General features: G+C 37.2%; 3 protein-coding genes, 1 non-coding gene and 1 pseudogene across 4 annotated transcripts; 3 read left to right on the forward strand and 2 right to left on the reverse strand.

The window, feature by feature from the left end:
* The first annotated feature begins 7,304 nt into the window (after window positions 1-7,304).
* On the forward strand, window positions 7,305-10,446 carry LOC109012594 (glucan endo-1,3-beta-glucosidase 1-like). Its single transcript, XM_018994308.2, has 4 exons — window positions 7,305-7,607; window positions 7,680-8,993; window positions 9,804-9,831; window positions 10,003-10,446. Exons 1-4 carry the CDS (start codon window positions 7,535-7,537, stop codon window positions 10,184-10,186), a joined length of 1,599 nt encoding a protein of 532 aa, XP_018849853.1. The 5' UTR covers window positions 7,305-7,534; the 3' UTR covers window positions 10,187-10,446.
* A 1,649-nt stretch (window positions 10,447-12,095) lies between these two features.
* Window positions 12,096-14,961, forward strand: LOC109012595 (tyrosyl-DNA phosphodiesterase 2). Its single transcript, XM_018994309.2, has 4 exons — window positions 12,096-12,621; window positions 13,113-13,258; window positions 13,330-13,440; window positions 14,221-14,961. Exons 1-4 carry the CDS (start codon window positions 12,132-12,134, stop codon window positions 14,803-14,805), a joined length of 1,332 nt encoding a protein of 443 aa, XP_018849854.1. The 5' UTR covers window positions 12,096-12,131; the 3' UTR covers window positions 14,806-14,961.
* An 84-nt stretch (window positions 14,962-15,045) lies between these two features.
* LOC109012603 lies at window positions 15,046-18,108 on the reverse strand (annotated as a pseudogene).
* Window positions 18,109-18,716: 608 nt separating this feature from the next.
* On the reverse strand, window positions 18,717-18,789 carry TRNAF-GAA. The gene has a single exon. It is a non-coding gene; the product is annotated as a tRNA-Phe (tRNA).
* Window positions 18,790-19,792: 1,003 nt separating this feature from the next.
* LOC109012604 (glycine-rich protein 23-like) lies at window positions 19,793-21,053 on the forward strand. The gene has a single exon (XM_018994322.2). It carries the CDS (start codon window positions 19,905-19,907, stop codon window positions 20,508-20,510), a length of 606 nt encoding a protein of 201 aa, XP_018849867.2. The 5' UTR covers window positions 19,793-19,904; the 3' UTR covers window positions 20,511-21,053.
* The last annotated feature ends 362 nt before the right edge of the window (window positions 21,054-21,415 follow it).

The raw sequence follows: 21,415 nt of genomic DNA on the forward strand, positions 1-21,415 counted from the left end.
GGGGAACTCCACCCCCTCTTCATGTATCACTTTTTTAGTTTAATGATATCCACTTGCCTACTAAAAAAAAAAAAGGAGGAAAAAATATTGTTTATGTGGTCTTTAACACTACCCAGCTAGAGACTTTGTAATAAAACTTGTTATTCAAATACACAGAAGCAACCATTAGAACAATACACAAACCATTTAACTGTTAATACTATATATAATGACTGATTTAGAAGCTTCAAGGATTACAAAAACAAAAGTTGCCAATAGAGAGTATTTAATGGATGAAAGATTCAAAAGTGTAGGCGATGGTCATGTGTTGGTTCTAAAAATAACAACAATTGTCACATAAAATAGATTATTTTATGGTCAAAAAATAATTTGGCTAGCAATTTGAGCTGGCTAGATTTAGTTAGCCAAGAACATGATGGACAAAATTATTGTAGATTTAATTAGTTTGATGTAGATGCATTTTAAGCAAATTAGCTAAATCTTAACTAAATTTTAACTATACCTCGCTGACTACTAGTGCTCTAGTGTTGGCCAAGAAAACCAATCAGCAATTTCAAAAACTCCATGAGCTTGGGCTTCTCATGTTAGCATAAAAAAACTCAATTTATTTCGATACAATCATGCAATCTAGAATGGTTTTTCCATTTTTTTTTTTGGAAAAATGATGTATACAACCGCCTGGTGCAACCGACGTGTCCATGTCATCTACAATATGTTTTTTTATTATTATTTTCCACTTCCTCTCCCTCCCCATTTTGTTCCCCCTCTCTCTCCCTACAAATTTCATTTCTCCCTCCCTCCATCTCCGTCAGACCTCTCAATCTCCATTTTGTTTTCTCCTCCCTCTTACTCTTCATATCGTAACCCTAAATCCATCCCCTTCCTAGCTCTCAACCATCTCCCCTCCCTCCCTTCGTCTTTAGCTGTCCCACGAAATTGAATCCCCATCATGTTCGCAATAGAAAAATGCGATTATGCTCGGCGCGTTTGGCGCACGCGCGACCCCTGCCACCTGTCGTGCGGGTTTTTCAACCTCAGCCGTGTCCTAGAGTGGCTTTGGTAGCCACGCGCAGCCCCACCGGCTTCAGAGGTCTTAGATTCTTCAAATCTGCTTGTCTATCCACCTCCTCAAGTGGCACGTGTACTACACACGCCGCCACTGCCTGTGTTGATCTGTCACCGACGACTCGGCTTAGATTTCGGCTGCTACCCTATGTTACCGTTTTTCCTAACCAGTGATCTTGTAAGAAGGATCGTAGACCTCTTCAAAAATCATCTCCAGACAATATGTGACAGTGCACCCGCCACCTTTACTGCTTCCAGTGCAGGTTCCACCGTCTCAAGCGGTGGTTCCATCGTTTACATTTTCGCGAACATATTTCTATCTTTATATAAGACGGTGTCCTCTCGTAGGACATGGGTAGGGACCAAGAAATTGGTACCAAATAAACCCGTTTACCACTTTGCATTGTTTTCTATTGCTTTTTGGGGTGATTGTTGGGGAACTCCACCCCCTCTTCATGTATCACTTTTTTAGTTCAATGATATCCACTTGCCTATCAAAAAAAAAAAAAAAGGAGGAAAAAATATTTGTTTATGTGGTCTTTAACACTACCCAGCTAGAGACTTTGTAATAAAACTTGTTATTCAAATACACAGAAGCAACCATTAGAACAATACACAAACCATTTAACTGTTAATACTATATATAATGACTGATTTAGAAGCTTCAAGGATTACAAAAACAAAAGTTGCCAATAGAGAGTATTTAATGGATGAAAGATTCAAAAGTGTAGGCGATGGTCATGTGTTGGTTCTAAAAATAACAACAGTTGTCACATAAAATAGATTATTTTATGGTCAAAAAATAATTTGGCTAGCAATTTGAGCTGGCTAGATTTAGTCAGCCAAGAACATGATGGACAAAATTATTGTAGATTTAATTAGTTTGATGTAGATGCATTTTAAGCAAATTAGCTAAATCGTAACTAAATTTTAACTATACCTCGCTGACTACTAGTGCTCTAGTCTTGGTCAAGAAAACCAATCAGCAATTTCAAAAACTCCATGAGAGCTTCTCATGTTAGCATAAAAAAACTCAATTTATTCCGATACAATCATGCAATCTAGAATGGTTTTTCCATTTTTTTTTTTGAAAAATGATGTATACAACCGCCTGGTGCAACCGGCATGTCCATGTCATCTACAATATGTTTTATTATTATTATTTTCCACTTCCTCTCCCTCCCCATTTTGTTCCCCCTCTCTCTCCCTACAAATTTCATTTCCCCCTCCCTCCATCTCCGTCAGACCTCTCAATCTCTATTTTGTTTTCTCCTCCCTCTTACTCTTCATATCGTAACCCTAAATCCATCCCCTTCCTAGCTTTCAACCATCTCCCCTCCCTCCCTTCGTCTTCAGCTGTCCCACGAAATTGAATCCCCATCATCGTTGTCCTCGCCTTTATCATCGTGGTCTTCGTCATCATCAAAGAAAAAAGAACAAGAACAACATCATTTAAGACAGGAAGAGAGATTACCCAAAACTTTTATTAATAGGAGGATCTTCAATTTCAAGTCAAATAGTTGTCTCTCTCTCTTAGATCTGCAAGAAAATGATGAACACGATGACGATTAACTTGATTTTTTTTAATTAAAATTTCTCTCTTTCTCTTTTTTCTTTACCTGTGATGTATGGATTCTAGTTGCCTACTCAAAAAGGCATAAAAAAATCGTAATATCCTGTTTGTCGACAACAAAATCGATCGGTTCTGTGTTCAGTAATTTACTTTTGCTCGACAACCCAGATTTCAGAAGCGATTATGCTTTTGCTTAACCTGGTTTTGCTTAACTTGGTTTTGCAGAAGCAAGTGTGAAATTTGAAATCTACAAAAGAAAAAGCAAGTGTGAAATTTGCGATTATTTCTTAACCTCCAACTGTGAAATCTGCAAAAGTTGGCAGGTACCTTTCCAATACTCTTTTTCATTTTCATTTTTTACTGGGTCGTGAGTGATGGGTTTTCATTGTTGAAAGATTTTCTTTTTTTTATAAGTGTGTTGAAACTTGAAAGAAATTTTTGGGAGCTATTACATTTTATTTGGAGTTCAAATTTATTTTCAATAGAGGGCTATTTTGGAAAAGGGAAAGAAGAAGACGACGAAAATTTTAATAGAGGAATGTGTTGAAAGAAAATGAAATTTCCTCCGTTTTTTATGTTTCAGTCGATTTTTTTTAATCATGCTAACGTGGCATAATGCCACATCATCTGATTTCCTCAGGGTTACTCACCCCGATGTTGTCTGTAGCAAAACTATTTTTTTTTTTTTTTTTTTATGCATGCCTGTGATGGTTTGGCGTCATGAGTAAGCTTAAGGCCCCAACCAAACAAAACCAACATTATTTTTATTATTATTATACCCATAGGGCAGCCCAATTTTAGCTTGGATTTATTTTTGCATGTAATAAATATAGAAGGAAATTAGGGCTCGTCTATTTTCTTAGATGAGATGAAATAAATTGAGATTAAAGTTAAAAAGTTGAATAAAATATTGTTAGAATATATTTTTTAATATTAATTTTATTTTGAGATTTAAAAAAGTTGAATTGTTTATTTTATTTTATATTAAAAATTAATAAATTTATAATAATTAGATGAGATAAGATAAAATAAAATAAAATATTTTTTAAAAACAAACGAGGTCTTATGCTTAAGCAAATTTAGAAGCTAACATTTTAATTTCACTTCTATTTATTTTTTCACTTCTTTATTTTGATTTTTTAATGGACGAAAGGGAAACCTATTAAGTAGGATGATGTTACAGCTTTCGCAGGGGTTCCTGTTGAAGGTATAACATGTGTTTTCATATGTTTTTGTGTTTTTTTTAAAGTTATTTTTTATATAAATTTTTTTAATATTTTTAAAAAATAAAATAAATTTAGAACATCATTAAAAATACTTCTTTAATTAGAAAGTAAAAAAAAAATCATTAAAAAATACTTCCTTAATCACGAAATAAAATAAAAAATTATTTTTATAATTTTTTTATTTTACTTTGTAATTAAAAGATTATTTTTTAATAATATTGTAGACTTTTTATATTTTTCAAAAATATTAAAAAAATTTATATAAAAAATAACTTTAAAAAAAAAAATATAAAAACATATGCTAGACCTCCAGCAGGAGCGGGAGCTCAAGTATAATTTTTTTAAGTATTATAGGATCCGGTACCTTGTCAAATCTCTAAAAAGTTTGCAACGGTGTTAACAAAGGGAAGCTGCCATTAATGGTGGGTCAACTCTGGTGTTTTTCATTTTTACATTTTTTTAACTCACTGTATAACTTACTATGTTAAGATTCCGTTCTTTTCTACAATGATTCCTTCTGCTTCAAAAGTTGCTTATATGCCTCACATGTGCTATTTCCCTACTTAAAATGCTCAATACATACGTCGGGTCAAAATACTCTATTCATAAAAAAAAAAATTACATAAAATTTTATAAATTAATGTGATTTATTTTTACTATAAAATAAATTCGATGGATCACGTGAAATCATACTAATTTATGAGATTAATTTTATATATATTTTTTTATAACTGTAACACTCTTCCTTCTATTTTTATTTTTGGTCAAAGAGTGGGAACTTCGGATATTGAAGTCGAAAAATGACAGATTGGTGGAGTCAAGAAGAAGCACAAGTTGTTCAAGTAGAAGATTACTTACAAAAGTGTGACATGAAAATACAAATTTTCGGATGGTAAACATTAAACACTGTATTAAAGTAAAAGGACCACAATTTCAGATTGCTTTGTTTGGAAGTCAAAAGCAGCTCAGCTCAGTTCAAATTTGAACTGAGCTTGCCATCCAAACGATCAAACGAGTTTCAACCTTAACTCAATTTAAACTGTAGATGGACTTAACATGTCATTCTTTGCAGAGATTCCTGACAAGCAACTTAATTTTCTTTTTTTTTTGCTTTCCGTAGCGTCTAAGCTACAGTGCCAAAGCATTTGATATTTTTCCTGCATTTCCTACTTGCATGTGCGCCAGATCCCTACTTCATTTACATTTTTACTGTAATGTGAACAGTAGAAAATAATAATGGGATCTATTTCTTTTACAACTTCCCATAAATATATCTAAACTCATTTTAACATTCAAACACATTTTAAACTTATTTTAAGTGGACCCCACCAAACTCATTCAACAATCTCAACTCACTACTATTCATAAAAAATTCAACTCATCTCAACTCATCTCAACATCCAAACGCAACCTAAAAGACATGCACTTTCTCTCTTTGTTTAAACGACAAAATAAACATGTGCATTTCTTGTGTATCACTCGCTGCAGTTGAGCAGCCTACTGTTGGTTGAACCGCCTGTTACACATTCCATTCAAACCAGCCATGCACCTACCTTTCTCATTCTCAGTAGACAAAGCATTTTTATCCATGGATTCCGGGATCTCATTCCTCGCTCCTGTCTTTTTTCTTTTGGCTGACATATATGCACTATCTAAATTCTTCCCAGCAACCATAACTACTACTATATTATCTTCAACTACTAACTTATTGAGAAAGATAAATGATTGATTATTGTTCCTTTGTCCAAAAACTTTCCTCCAATCAAGGTTCATCTGATTCACGATAAAGTCATGAAGTATTCAAATACCGTACAATCTTTTTGAAAAGATTTACGACTGTAAATATGATTTCTCTTCTAATTTTGAGTATTGTGTTTGTGCACTTGACTTCAAATCTCTCTCACAAATTTGCTGTAGTTTACACCATTGCAGGATGACTTTGAGGCTCTGGGTTTCCTGTATTGTTGCAAAAAAGTGTGGAAAAAGCACCAATGGGCCACTTGAGTAAAGTTAACTTAGAGCAAAGTTATATTAAAAATGTAGAGAGCTTTGCTTTTCAAATTTGTAGCCCTACAACAACAGGTAATCTGCAATCATATAATGAGCTGTGCTTGGCATTACTTCTTTTCCTTGACCACTGTTTCTTGTTGTATTGTCAAAATGGCGACTGTTGAATGGGTTGTGATTGTTTAGCGACTCTAATTATATATATATTTATTTATTTCCTTGACCTCCCATTAGTAATAGAGAGGTACGAGAGATTGAAGCCTTTCCACTCTTGAAAAGTAAAGTTAATTTAGCATAATGTCCAAACCACAACAAAGCAACAATAAAGACGAGACGGCTACACAAGAAACCTCTCTCTGCAAAAGCCAGCCTGGATAAATTCAAGAACCATCTCAAAGGTTCACAAACAACCACGTGTTCTTTTCTTTTACGGTGGTCTATATATATATATATATTTATTATATGTAGGTACACTTAAGAGGTAGCTTTTTTCATATTAATATATATATATATATATATAGATATAAGAAAAGCTATTTTACCTCTTAAAATAGTCTCTTTTAAGTGTACCGTTCAAATGTATCACTTGGATAAAAATTTTTCTTTTTTTTTTTCAAATTTTTAAGAAAATAATTTTAAATATATTGATGTATTTTTTCTAAAATATTTAAATATATTAAAAAATATAAATATAACAATATAAAAAAAAACTTACAAAATTGATTAACGGTAAGTTTGAGCGATGCTACTCAATGGCAGAGTAATACCGCTCTATATATATATATAAGTTTAAAATATACCAGTCTTATTTTATAAAAAAAGTTTGATGCATGTATTTTTTTTTTGTTAAAAAATAGATTCTATAATGAAAATTGAAAAAGATTATTAATTTTTATTGGATTGACTTTTTTTTTAAATTAAAGTTAATTTGGATAGTGAGATAAGATGAGATGAGATGGTTTTAGATAGATTGAATAAAATATTATTTTTAATATTATTATTATTTTAAAATTTAAAAAATTTAAATTATTTATTATATTTTATATAAAAATTTAAAAAAATTATAATAATAAGATAAGATGAGACGAAATAAAATTAATTAAAAATATTCATGTATCCAACAGATTAGTGTTGTTGGAAATAATAAAGTCCAAGACGACAGTTGTTTTCTACTATATATATTAGGACATTTTATATTTATCATCTTCAAAATTAAAGACAGTGATGTTACCTCATTACAAATATGAACATTTATTTGAATTTTCTCCCTAAATTAATAAGAGGGGGTGTAAAATAAAATGACCTTTCCTGACCCAAGTTCATTTGAATTCTTACCTTCTCCGTGGCTGTCGGCTCAAAGATCACAAGGTTATTTCAGTGAATTCATTAAAAACAAAGTACAGAAACCCCAAACCACACGGGCTCCTTAGTCCGCTCCTTAGTCCTTTAGTTAATGTCTTCTCTTTCCTTTCACACAGTAGATCTCTCGGGTTCTGTCAGACCCGAACCTAGACATCGAACTCCCACACCCCCACGAAACAAAACCACAAATAAAAGAATCCAAAAAGGAAAAGGAAGGAGAATTCTTGGAAGATAATGCAAGGATCTGTAGCTGAACCAGAAGCAGAGGGTGAGGAACTAAAGCTCGAGCCCATCTTCGATAATGGCAGCCTCTAAGCTCACTCTCCTTCTCACCCTTTTGTCCTTATTCAATGTACTTTCCTCAGTCTCACAAGGTAAATAAAGCAAAACCGAGAACCACCGATTTTGCTCATTTATCTTCAATTCTTTATGTTCTCTGTTTGCAGCTAAATCGCCGTCGGTACTGCCGCTGGCACAAATCAAGCAGCAGCAGAAGGAAGACACCGAACCCTTCGTGGGTGTGAACATTGGTACCGATGTTTCAAGTCTACTGTCACCCTCAGCTTTAGTCTCTTTCCTCCAACTCCAAAAGATTACTCACATCCGCCTCTACGATGCCGACCCTGACCTCCTCAAGGCTCTGGCTCGCACCAAGATCCGCGTCATCATTAGCGTCCCCAACAACCAGCTCATCGCCATTGGCTCCTCCAATTCCACTGCCGCAGCTTGGGTCGGCCGAAATGTCGTCGGTTTCTACCCCGAAACCCTCATCTCCGCCATTGCTGTCGGCGATGAGGTCTTAACCACCGTGCCCTCCTCAGCTCCTCTTCTTCTCTCAGCCATTGAGTCCCTCTATAGCGCTTTAGTCGCAGCAAACCTTCACACCCAGATCAAGATTTCGACCCCACATGCTGCCTCGATAGTTCTCGATCCTTTCCCACCTTCTCAAGCTTTCTTTAATCAAAGCTTGAGTTCTGTTGTACTTCCGTTGCTTCAGTTCCTTTCGAGAACTGGATCCCCTTTAATGATGAACCTTTATCCTTACTACGTATTTATGCAAAACAAAGGTGTGGTTCCTTTGGACAATTCTTTGTTTAAGCCCTTGACACCCTCTAAAGAAATGGTCGATCCAAACACTTTGCTTCACTATACCAACGTACTCGATGCCATGATTGATGCGGCCTATTTCTCGATGAAGAACCTCAATGTCACCGACGTTCCGGTCCTTGTCACCGAGAGTGGTTGGCCTTCAAAGGGCGATTCGAAAGAGCCTTATGCCACAATTGACAATGCGGATACGTATAATTCCAACCTGATCAAGCATATTCTTGACCATAGCGGAACCCCTTTGCACCCGGAGGTGACGTCCAGTGTGTATATATACGAGTTGTTCAACGAGGACTTGAGGTCCCCGCCGGTATCGGAGGCTAATTGGGGGTTGTTTTATGGAAATTCGACAGCGGTGTACTTACTTCACGTCTCGGGAAGTGGGACTTTTCTGGCCAACGACACGACGAACCAGACGTACTGTGTGGCCATGGATGGGGTGGACTCGAAGACGTTGCAGGCTGCGTTGGATTGGGCATGTGGTCCGGGGCGGGCTAATTGCTCAGAGGTTCAGCCAGGGGAGAGTTGTTACCAGCCTAACAACGTGAAGAGTCACGCTTCTTATGCGTTTGATAGCTATTACCAGAAGGAAGGGAGGTCTGCTGGTTCTTGCGACTTCAAGGGTGTGGCCACGATCACCACCAGTGACCCAAGTAAGTTTTTAATTATATTATGAATTTCAAAGAACTTGGGTGTTTGAGATTTTAGGCTTTGAATTCAATGCAAGTGAGCAACTAGTTCTATCTATACCTCTGGATTTGCTGCTACAATTTGGCTGGGAAAATACCCAATGAGAGAACTAGCTGTTTCTTCTGTTCCCTGGTTTCATTTGTGGCTAAATTGCGTCTCATGGCTTTGTTTAGTGAAAAAGAGACTAAAAAACTCTAGTTTTGGTTGCTTTCTAGGCTAATTCCATTCCACTGTGGTAAAGTAAAACAGACAACACACGCTCCGCGGCTTCAGTCACGGAGAACTCATACTCTCATGGGTCACAAGTCATCACTCTGATGACTTCAGAGAGTGAAAAGATGTGTGGCTCCCCACCTGGCAGCACACTGTCTCTTATGTGATTGTAATGTGGACTGAAAGGGCTGGTAATTTGCATTGAGAAATGATACCCACGCAATATATTTTACAACAACACATTCCTAATTGGAAGTATGATTTTCCTTTTTGAAATTGGTTCCTCTGTGAATCTCATAATGCCCTGCCCTCCAAAAGATTCTAGAAATTTTGTCCTGGTCAAGGTTGCATTTCTTCAGAGTGAGAATGCTTTCTTACGACATCCCTGCAAGCAAACTTCCATTATATAATAAGCATACAATGTTGCCTTGTATCTACTAGAGATTCCCTTAGGCAAAAGGGCTCCACATTGTTTGTACGTTTATCTCCTGTTTCTATGTCCTCCATGGATGAATCTAATCTTCTGATATCCCACTCCCTTGTGGGGAATTTTTTTGTAGGTCACGGGAGCTGTATATTTCCTGGAAGGTGAGAAAAGCTGGCTTTTTTTAATACCATACGCTTATTGCTCCTCTCTTCTACGTGTAACATGCAAATTTTAGGCAGCATTTTGCTGTTACCCCTGCAATTATTAAGAGCATTATTTTTATGGAAACTTGCGTTGTGTTCTGAGCAAACTGTATTTAAATTTGTGTACAGTAAGAAGGTAACCAACACGACAAAGCAGGCAGTGAACTCAACGCATGCAAGTAGTGCAGCGGACAGTCTAAGATTTGTCACCTTCTGCAGCTGGCGAACGAGTGCAACCAACAAGGGGTTGCACGTTTTGTTTTTTGTAGGTTTCAATATTTTGTTTTTCATTCCTCTAGTAACTCCATTATGAGGTACAGAAATAAAGCAAAATTTTGAAATGTAGTATTAGCTTGTAATAAGCTCGGCTATGGATCTCGTGCCTTTTGTTTGGGTGGGGAGGTGAAGTGTACATGGGCGGGAAAGCAAGATATATGTCGGTAAGGGAAAGAAAAGGTGAAGTGTCTTTGAAAGCTTTTCTTTTTGCTATTTTGAATAGGAAGTTGAAAAAAAGGAATTCTCCTATGTAATCATTACGAAGAGGAAAGAGGAAGTTGTGTATTCATTGTTCTTGGTTGCTTGTCTACTGCATCAGAATTGGCTAGACATATAGCCACCGATCATCTTGTTAATTAGTAGTACAAAGGCAATGCTCTGTTTTTTAAGAGAAGTTGGGGAGATTTGACTCAGGTTCGCAGCCCCTACTGTTGATTTGGTGTTGAAGTACTACGTATCCAATGCAAGTTACTGATCATAGTCATCCCAATTTGTCATTAATTAATAGGCGTGCGGTGCTCATGGAAAGAGATTGTGAATGCGTCCTTCATCACACTACCCAGAAAGGAATTTTTGTACTGTCTTTAGCGACTTGAACATTGAACATCTGCATTTTGAACTAGAACTTCGTGTGGGCATGAGCCAGCCTCCCTTGTACCAGTACCAGTACCACCATAAGAATAGGGGCTTAAACTGCACTCCATTTTTCTGATTGATTAATGAGGGGAGGGACCAATGGTCTAACCTCTTATCACATCCAATGATGACGCGTGGTTTTGGAAAGCATGTTTTCGTAATGAAGTCATAAGACTTCACATGGTAGCATGAAGACTGTTTGTCAAAAAACCCAGTTCTTCCATGGCCCCTCACCAGCAGCTTGCCTTCAGATCCAGTGAATGGTCCTCTTAATACTAATACTACTCAGCCACAACTCCAAAAGCATGCGTTACAATTATTGTTTCTGCTCCGCATCTTAATAATCACAACTATTTTATAATGCATTACAGTGCAGAACAGAACAAACAACATTATGCTCTCTCTCTCTCTCTCTCTCTCGCTCTCTGCGCTTTGGTCTCTGTAATGGCTAGCTTGCCTGTTTTTTCCGCTATTCCTAGTCAAGATAATTTCCTCACCGAAAGAAAGAAAACAGGACATGACAGGTTGAGGTGGTTATCATTATTCCAAAAGAGTAATTATATGCAATGCAAAACATAAAATAAGTCCGAGGAATCGTATTAAATAATTTGTTTGGTCTCATAATTGACAGCTAAAAAAGCGGTTGCTAAGGGCATTCATTTGTTCGATTGCTTCCAATCATTTATTCCAAACTGAACTCACAAGTTTAATACATCTAATTTTTATTTCTATCCATTTTTGAACGACATATCACATATTTCTATCCTTTGGACAAGTCCTTACAAGAGAATGCTTTTATCAAACCAAACGGCTTGAGTTACAAAAGAAGAACATTCCCATTACATCTCAATATCACTAATACTCCATGCATGTCTTGCTAGTTGATGCGTTGCCGAGTTACCTATCCTGTTGACATGCAAAACCTTAACCTTTTGTTAGATATAAAATATGTATTAAGAATCATAAACAAATAAACCGGTGCTTTATGTGCTCAAAAGTTTAAATGAAATCCTAAATGCATTTTGCCAATTGGTGATACATGTGCTAAATGTGCTCGCGCCTTGGAAATTTTGCACGAAAAAGAAACCCGATTCAAAATATATATAATGTATAGTTCACGCATTTGTAATTTTGAATAAAAAAATACTAATTAATATTGTTTTTTTTGTTTTTGTTTTTATGGGACTAATTCATATTGTTGTCATTTACTATCTCAATAATCATATATTTGATATGGAATTCTCTATAAAATCAATGTAATTCCACCTTTGAGCATGAACCACATGTTGTGTGTCGTTTAATAACCGACATGTATAATCAGAGCAAAAGCGGCAAGCAATTTGAAAATGGCATCCTATTTGATAAAGGGTATAGCTTTTTCACCTCATTTCCACAGTCACGGTAGCAGAATAAACCCTAGAAAACCCTCTCGTCTTCTTTTATTTTCAATGTCTTCTTGGGCCTGCAAAAAATGCACCTTCATCAACCCACCTTTTCAAAAATCCACCTGCCAAATCTGCTTAACTTCTTCTTCCTCTTCTGCTTCTCCGTCTTCTTCTCCTTCAGCTCCAAAATGGGCATGCAAGGCCTGCACTTTCTTGAACCCATACAGGAACACGAACTGCGAGGTCTGCGGCACGAGGGCCTCAGTGTCGAGATTCGAGGATTTGAACGATACTGATATTGATGATGATGAGTCTGGGGTGGGCTCCGTTTTCTTGCCATTGCAGCGTTGCAAGAGGAAGCTGCAGGACCCAGTTGCGGATGAAGAAGATTGCGTTGAATTGGGTGGGTTTAGAGGAGCTAAGGCTTCGAGTAAGGCGCTGGCCGTGTTGGGTGAGTTTTGAGTTTTGGTCAAGTTTGCATTTTTGGATATTAGTTTGCTTAGTTTTCCTTGTTATTATTGCTAGTAGGGTCTGCAATTTTTATTAGGGCAGGGTTTTTTTGGGATAATATATTGCTGGACACCGTAAACGAATGTGGGTGGTCTAATGGTAGTTTCTCTTTCTTCTTTGTTTTTTTTCTTCCAACAAGATGATTGATTCTTTAGTAAGCCATGCTTTGTCCCTTTTGTGGCAATGTCTTAATTGGTAATTATGGGAATTGTTAATGATTGTCTACACAGAGCAATCAGAAAGCATATTGGACCTCAGAAATTATTCTTTGGATATAGTTGGTTTCCAACGCACGATTAGTTTTCCATGACTTGGACTTTAGATCTACTGTGATGGACTTTTCTCTTTCGTATTTTGGTTTTAATGTTTATACAATGGAAGATTAGGTGTTTTTGGTTTCACGTGACTAAAGACAAATTAAATGTGTGACAGAGGACTCAGGTTCGGGCACAATATCTAGTTCATTGAAGGTTTTAAGCTATAATGTTTGGTTTCGAGAAGACCTGGAAATGCATAATAGGATGAAAGCCCTTGGTGACCTTATCAAACTGCATTCCCCAGAAATTATCTGTTTTCAGGTTCTCTCTGTCTCTCTCTGGATTAGCTCTATGTATAAATACATCTTGCTTATGGTCACTTTCCTCTGCAGGAGGTTACTCCTAATATATATGACATTTTTCGCCAGTCCAGCTGGTGGAAGGTATATAGTTGCTCAGTTTCATGTGAGATTGCAAATTCAAGAGCTTACTTTTGCATGCTGGTAAGTTTTGGATCACCTCTAGAGTAAAGCTCATTTTGCATTTTGATTATTGTGCTATTAGTCGTGCGGGATGGGTTTAAGGAGATCCCTTTTCAGCTTTGTCATGACAAAATTGAGCATTGGCAAGAGATGTTTATTTGTAAGTCCTCCATGTTATACATTAAAGAACTGTATTCATTCACTATTCTGGGCACTGACATCCGTATTATAGTTCATTTTTTTCACATAAGTTGTTGTGTGTGACTTATGACATTTTGTTATCGTGTCTGTTACAAAGGTTCTTAGGGGATTGGCCGAGTCAGATGGTACACTTTTTCCTAACTGATATGGTCATGTTGGGAAATGGTAATAGAAAAGTGGGACAAAGTTGGATTTTGTCCAAGGCTGGGAATATGTTTCTCATTCACGTTAGCAGTAATCTTTCATATATTGTAGTCATCCCATCATCTGTGCTCACTCAATTTTTCGAATTCCAATGCTTGATTGTGTTTGGCTTTGCTCTCCGGATGAGTGCATCTTTCTTGATATATTTGCTGCTGCCAGAACCAATGGCATGGTCAACCTCTTTTCTAGGACTTCTGGTGGCATGCTTTATAGCTATATATATGACTTGGCTATGTTGTGCACTCTATTTTATATTTTAATGGTGTGAACTAAAGGATTGTTGATTAACCAAATTGCTCAATTTGTTTAATTGATGATCATGTGGTACTAATATTGGTGTGCTTATTGCATGATCATGTGGTTCTAATATGGACGTGCCTATTACATGGCATGCAGCTAAGCAAAGTGACTGTGAAATCCTTCAACTGTATACCCTTCAGAAATTCTACAATGGGGAGAGAACTATGTGTTGCTGAGGTTGAAGTTCAGAAGGGCAAGACTCTAGTGATTGCTACTAGCCATTTTGAGAGCCCCTGCCCAGGACCCCCGAAATGGGATCAGATGTATAGCAAGGAACGTGTTGAGCAAGCAAATGAGGCAGTCAACCTTCTCAAAAAGAATCCGAACGTGGTTTTTGGTGGTGACATGAACTGGGATGACAAATTAGATGGTCAATTTCCTTTACCTGATGGATGGGTTGATGCATGGCGAGAGTTGAGGCCAGGGGAAAATGGATGGACATATGATACCAAATCCAACCCGATGTTGGCCGGTAACCGTACATTGCAAAAGCGACTAGATCGAATTATTTGTAATCTTCGTGATTTCAAAATAAGTGAAATTGACATGATTGGGATGGATGCAATACCAGGTCTATCATATAACAAAGAAAAGAAAGTGAAGAAAGAGAAGAAGCAGCTGGAGCTTCCTGTTCTGCCTAGTGATCATTATGGCTTGCTTTTGACAATCTCTAGCCAGTAATATGTTTCTGGTGACTAATTGCGGTGCTTCTGTGCGTGCTTTTGCATGCAGTTTTGTATAGTTAGCAGATGGAAGGATGTAAGTGAAGGGCATCTTGTTTTGAGTTCTGTATGGAACTTGCTTTAAAAAATGATATATTTTCAGATATACTGCTAATTACTGGAGTGTTGATTGACTATTCTATCTTGTCATATTGTGGTTACCTTAAAGAAGTAGAGAGAGAGAGTCGAACATGATAATAAATAACACTCCAATGAGTCGTATTATGGTTGCTAGCTAAATGGTCACAACATAGCTTTTTGCTATCAAGAAGTGTAGCAGCCATAATATTGTCCCAATGAATCTTGTGCTAGGCAGGCACTGGAAGAGCAACAAATGGGAAATATTCTCTGTTGAAGTTCTTATGTTGCTTTGGAAGAAACGCTTATGCATACGGATCATGTTTGTATCAGGCTTTACCTCCTGCTTTTATTGATTCAACCCTTCAGATCTCTCTGAAGCTGCAGGACCTTCTAGTCTAAAATAGTCGTAGAGGATTCCGCAGAGTGCATCTCCTCCCCTGGCCAGCGTCAGAAATATGTTGTTATCTCCCTTGACCAGCAACGATGAGGAAATGTCGATGCTAAACAGCCGGTACAGTCCATGAATTCCATGTCTACAAACCGTGTTGTCTGTCCCTAAGTTCATAATTTGGAAGACCAGTTGTTCTTCATCCATGTTTTTGACATGGGCCTGCAACACAATATCAAAGGCAGAAACTAGTAGAAGTTCACTGCGAGTTGGGAATGCGTACGAAATAGATCATTATTAACTTTCACGAGATTCGAATGCTTGCATGTAGTGAAAACTTGGTCAAATTCAGGATGTGTTAGTGTATCTGTCCCACAAGCCGTATTGCCTGAACCTATATTTTGGTACACATGAAGGTTGAGTATAAATCATGTTTAATTCTCTCCACCAACTTAAAGCATTACATAAGACTACAGGTAATTTGTTATATGGTCCACAATCAACCAGCGGAAAACCAAACTCTTTTTCAGTAAATTTACAAGTGGATGGGATCAATGAGCTTGAGCAACTTCTTATTCAAGGAAGAACACAGGAGTTATGTGAACAGTACCTGCAGAGATGGTAACCTGTGCTTTATCAGTAGTCACCGATGAAACCAGGAACATAGCCATGGAGTCCATAGACACCAGGGATTACATTCTTGATTATGAAACTTCCATTTGAATCTGTTTGAACCCAAAACTGATAATCCTACACGCAAGAGAAACATTTAACTTTCAAATTTACCATTAAATGTAACCGAATTAGAAATTTATAACAATGAAAGATCAGTCATGCCAAAAGAGAGAGTTCCATTAGTTATTACCTTGCTTTCTGTCTCCCAGGCTCTTCAGTGCTTGCAACTGATAGACCAACGTAAGCATACTTGGCAGGGATAAGAGAATTAGAAACGTATCTGGGATGAATGTTTACAATGTGAATAAGCTGCAGTCAGCCTAAGGACCATCGATGCTATGAATTGGATTATTATGCAGCAAGACATTCCCATGGTCAAGAATTCACTACCTGTCTTCAACAAGCAGCCTTCCTGAAGCTGAGCCGCATTCTTTAGCATTGAGATAATAAGGTGATGAGACAAAATCATATGGCCAGGCCATCTCTTCACGCAGTCTCTAAGATGACAAAATCATGAGACAACCCCATTATTAAATGTTCAATTTTGAGGTTTTTTTAGCTCACAGAATAACTCCACAGAAAAACCTCGATGTAACACAATATATTTCATGGTCTACTGAATTTATGATGTCACAATCTTTTAGACCAGAAGCAATAAAATAAAAGTCATTTAACTAACTAAGGTGGAAGTCTAAGGAAAACAAGGCTGAGTTTAATCACAAGACGGCCACGATATATTGTTTTGCACTTGAAAGCCATATATGGACGAATAAAATGTATTGATGATGATGATGATGCAATGACAAGGTACCTGCTTTTTTGCGTCCGTCCATAAGTTGTATGCATTCGAGACCTTTGATGTTGAGTTAAGATATACGAAAAAAGGTCCAAACACCTTCCTCCACGTCTCCCCCCTTTCGAAATGAGCTAATATATAATCGATCCCCAATATAATGGGTTCCATGAAACATCTTGTAACTTTAGTTGAAGCAATAACATATTTTGTCCCTTTGGAGATTGATGTCATATTTCAATATATCATGGTACTTCTCTTGTTTGAGGATTTTTGAAAGATATCTATTGGCTACTTGGAGCCATCCCACATATTCTAAACATATACTGTTTCAAATAATTTGAGATGATCTGCTTCTCCTTTTCCTAAAAAAAAACGAAAACAAAAAGATGATCTGTAACTTCTTGCAATTTTAGAGTGATAAATTTACAGCAAGACAAGCTGGACCCGTGTGGACAGTGAGCTTTTGCTTGGTAGGACGGCCGTTTCGAAACTCATGGCTGGGAAAAATGACCCAGAATCCTACATTCATGGGACCAGAACTTATCCATCCATGGACTCCACCATCTTTGTTGTCCATTGAATTCTGGTACTTATCATCAACCTGCATGCATCAACACACAAGATAATCTATTTCTATCTATTTCATTTTGGTTATTGTAAACCAGTGCATCCATCCAAGCACAAAAACTCACAACAGACAAACTTTAGTTATATGCACCTCGCCTTTGAGATCTGGATTAATGGGATTTATCAGCAAAACCGACTCTGGTACAGTTAGTTGTTTGCCTCTACCAAGTAGTAGATCTTCTGGTGGATTCAAGTTTCGGCTGTTACCTTTCTCTCTGACAGTGATTTTTAAGAAGGTTAGCTTCAGATTCGTACATGATCTTAGGAGGTGGATTTTCTAGATCAAGATTTTCTACTCTAGATTTGAGTTACAATTATTCGCAATATAGCCTCAATGTGTTGTAGGAAATATGTTCATTGATGCTGCACTTGGTCACGTTTACATGTATCATGATGTGAATTGTTGCAAATTTTGAAATGTTACAAAGAAGCATGATAAAGCAGTCCTCATCCCTTTCTAATAAATAGAATTTTTTTTACATCAGATATGGTTCTATATATATTTTTTTTGATAGGCAGATATGGTTCTATATTATCCTATAGAACCAATTTATTGTAGTGGTTGGTTAAATTAAGATTTTGAGAAGTGGTCAAGATTGTGTTTGGGAGTAATCAGGAATCAAAATTGTCTGCAGATGGTTGGACTTCAAAATATTCTTAACTTACTCGTGCATGAAATTAATGAATCCTCTCATACTTTCTATAGTCAATTTGTGGCTAATACCAATAATGTTAGTTTACATTATGTGGTTAAAGGGATTTCAAGGGTTCTTCCAGCCACTTTTACTTGAGAAGTTTGTGCATCTGCAGCTGCAAAAAGCCTATGACAGCCCCCAAGATTTGGTTTCTGCATCCATTGCTCTGCAGAAAATGGTACTGATTAATAATTGCGGGGAGCGTCTTGTCATCTTCAGCTGAAGTTGTTGTACTACATCAATTTGGTGATCAAGCTCACGTTTTTCTTTGCCATAAGAGAAATGGATGCTTCTTCCCTTCTATGTTTGCTCTCTATGCTCTACACTCAATGAAGAGATCAATGCATTTGATTGAAGATCTGATGAAGAATGGTAGCTTTCTGGCTACTATGGGAATTAGTGTATACCTCAAGTATCAGTATCCATAGTTTTAACCTTATGTTACAAAAATGCATAGGCACCTTGTTAGTATCACTTATTTCTTGGTCCTTTCTCGAAAGTGACATTGACAAAAAAATAAAATATCTGCTGAAATGTCGTTTTTTGTTGGAGCGACGGGAGCAGACAAAGCTGAAATGGAAAGCTAGAAAACAATTTTAAAAAAAAAATGCGGTGAGCGTGGATCGAACACGCGACCTTCAGATCTTCAGTCTGACGCTCTCCCAACTGAGCTATCCCCGCGCTTTGTCATCAGCCGACTCTTAATAACTTTAAACTACATAGCTTGAGCTTCCTCCTGAGATTTGATCCAAAAACTATTAGGACATCGTTTGTTTTCACAAATGAGTTGAGATAAAAGTTAAAAATTAAATAAAATATTGTTAGAATATATTTTTTTAATATAATTTTTATTTTGAGATTTGAAAAAATTGAATTATTTATTTTATTTTATATGAAAATTTGAGAAAGTTGTAATGATTAGATAAAATAAGATGAAAATTTTTGTAAAAATGAACGAGATTAATGCAACGTTCAACCCTGAAGAAAATCTTATACATACATTTTCAATCTAATTGGACTCTGCCCATTATGGCCAAAAGAACAAATGTTTTTTCCAATGAATGTAATTCACAGGCCAAACTCTCAATTTTCATAGACAATCAACATAAAAAGGGCTCTACAGTACTGCCTGCATTGGAGAAAATTATATATGAATGTTCTTCTGGGAGAATAGTACAAATAATGTGACAGTAAAAGTCATCAAATTAATAATGGATCCACGCCTAGTATAATATGTACTAGCATGACAAAAACCGCTGAAAAACTCCAAAAAAAAAAGAAAAACAAAACAAAAACAAAACGAAGTTACTATGTTTATGTACCCTTACACCTACAGACCTTTCGCAGAATCGCAGCGATTTTCTTGGTTGAGGGAAGTTTTACTTTTTTCTATGTAATAAAACTACGATCATGTAATGGTACATGATAGCTAGTGCCTAACACGTTTTAGAATTATATGCAAGTTTCGTATATGATCATGATTATGATACCAGAATTCTCACTTGTCATCCTTTACATCAATTGGGTATAAACATGCAGGAAGTTCCAATCTAACAGCAAAAGGACGAGTAAGCTGGGACGGGGAGGACTAGGAAGGGAGAGAGAAAGAGAGTTGGGCGAGTGAATATAAATTATGTTGAACATGAAAAGGGAACTATTTAGAGAGAAAGAAGGGGTGGAAAAAGGCGAAAGAATATGAACAGATCCATCCAGGTTGCTCATCAACATGGAATGGGTCTCTTTTTCACTACTGGCAGTTGGCTCCGATCCATTTACTTTAGAAACACGGATTACAGATGACAGACAGTATGTACAAATTTAAGACCTTCACAACCGCCATCTGTCCTCTTTTTCAGTTCTCAATCTTCTATATATTCTCTCCTTCCCAACTTCATTTCTCATTTCTCATTATCTTGGTTAGTATCTCAGCAAAGATGGATTCTAAGCTTCTTTTGGTGGTGCTTCTCGGTGCACTTATTTGCACTCATGCTAGAGAGCTTGTCGGTCAAAAGGCCGGTACATTTAAAGAGGAGAAGACATTCTTTCACCACTTCCCTGGTTATGGTGGTGGGCTAGGTGGTGGTGGTGGTGGTCGGGGTGGCTTGGGTGGTGGAGCTGGACTTGGTGGGGGTTCTGGCTTGGGTAGTGGAGTTGGGCTTGGCGGGGGTTCTGGCTTGGGCGGAGGTGGAGGCGGAGGGTTTGGTGGTGGTGGTGGGAGTGGAGTAGGTGGTGGCTCGGGTTTTGGAGGTGGAGCTGGAGGTGGCTTTGGGTCTGGAGCCGGAGGACTAGGGGGTGGCAGTGGTGGAGGGTTTGGAGGCGGTGGCGGTGACTTAATTGGCGGTGGGGCTGGTGGTGGATATGGCGGAGGAGCCGGTGGAGGTATCGAGGGTGGATTGCCTTGACTTCAGAATTTGTCACCAATGCTACCACTAGTTACTTAGTGCTAATGTCTGGTTAATGTTCACAATTATTGATGTACGAGTCATTCTCCGGTTTCATTATCTAATATGATGAGGAATAATTAGGAAATAAGCTATCTAATATGATGAGGAATAACTAGGAAATAAGCTAGTGCAGTTATTTTCTTTATATTCGATAAACCCATAAGCTGGTATTAAACTCGACCCAATTAAAGGAACTTTGCATACCATTTAAATTGGAAATTAACATGGAATTATGATAAGAAACCAAATGGTGATAGGTGGTTTATGCCATGAAATGGTGAGACAAATGTTAATGGTGTGGCCAAAGTGATGGGAGCAAGCAAGCAAGCAAGCTTCTGAAATTTGGGATTTGATGCCTAATCCAATGCAATTATCAAGCCTCCATGCAGTGCCAATGCGGATTTACATTCTTGGGGGCGGAAGACAAAACCAACCCTTACAATACGTGTGATTAACCAACTCTCTCTTCTCTGTCTCTCATATACAGATATATAAACACACACACACACACACTGCATGTATGAACTACTAGTTGTTGATTTGGTCACAAGTATGCATGTCTGGGTTAGTTGAAACTTGAAAGCCCACCTCTCAATGAATTAGGAATTTCAGTGTTGATTATTTTGGATGAGGATACTTTATGTCACGAACACATGATACGTTCATTAACAAATGGGAGGAAAGGATATCATAAATTGCAATTATTGGTGGTGAAATTGGATTTGGCTCAAACCCAACATTATATATTACTCGACTATATTAAGGAATTCTCTAAGTTTGAGAGGTAAACTTGATTTTCTGTATGTATCTGAGTCTGATATTCCAAAAACACAATCTACTCACATGAAGGGTTTTGTTTTTAT

This window comes from Juglans regia, chromosome 3 (genome assembly GCF_001411555.2).
Source record: "Juglans regia cultivar Chandler chromosome 3, Walnut 2.0, whole genome shotgun sequence".
NCBI lineage: Eukaryota > Viridiplantae > Streptophyta > Magnoliopsida > Fagales > Juglandaceae > Juglans > Juglans regia.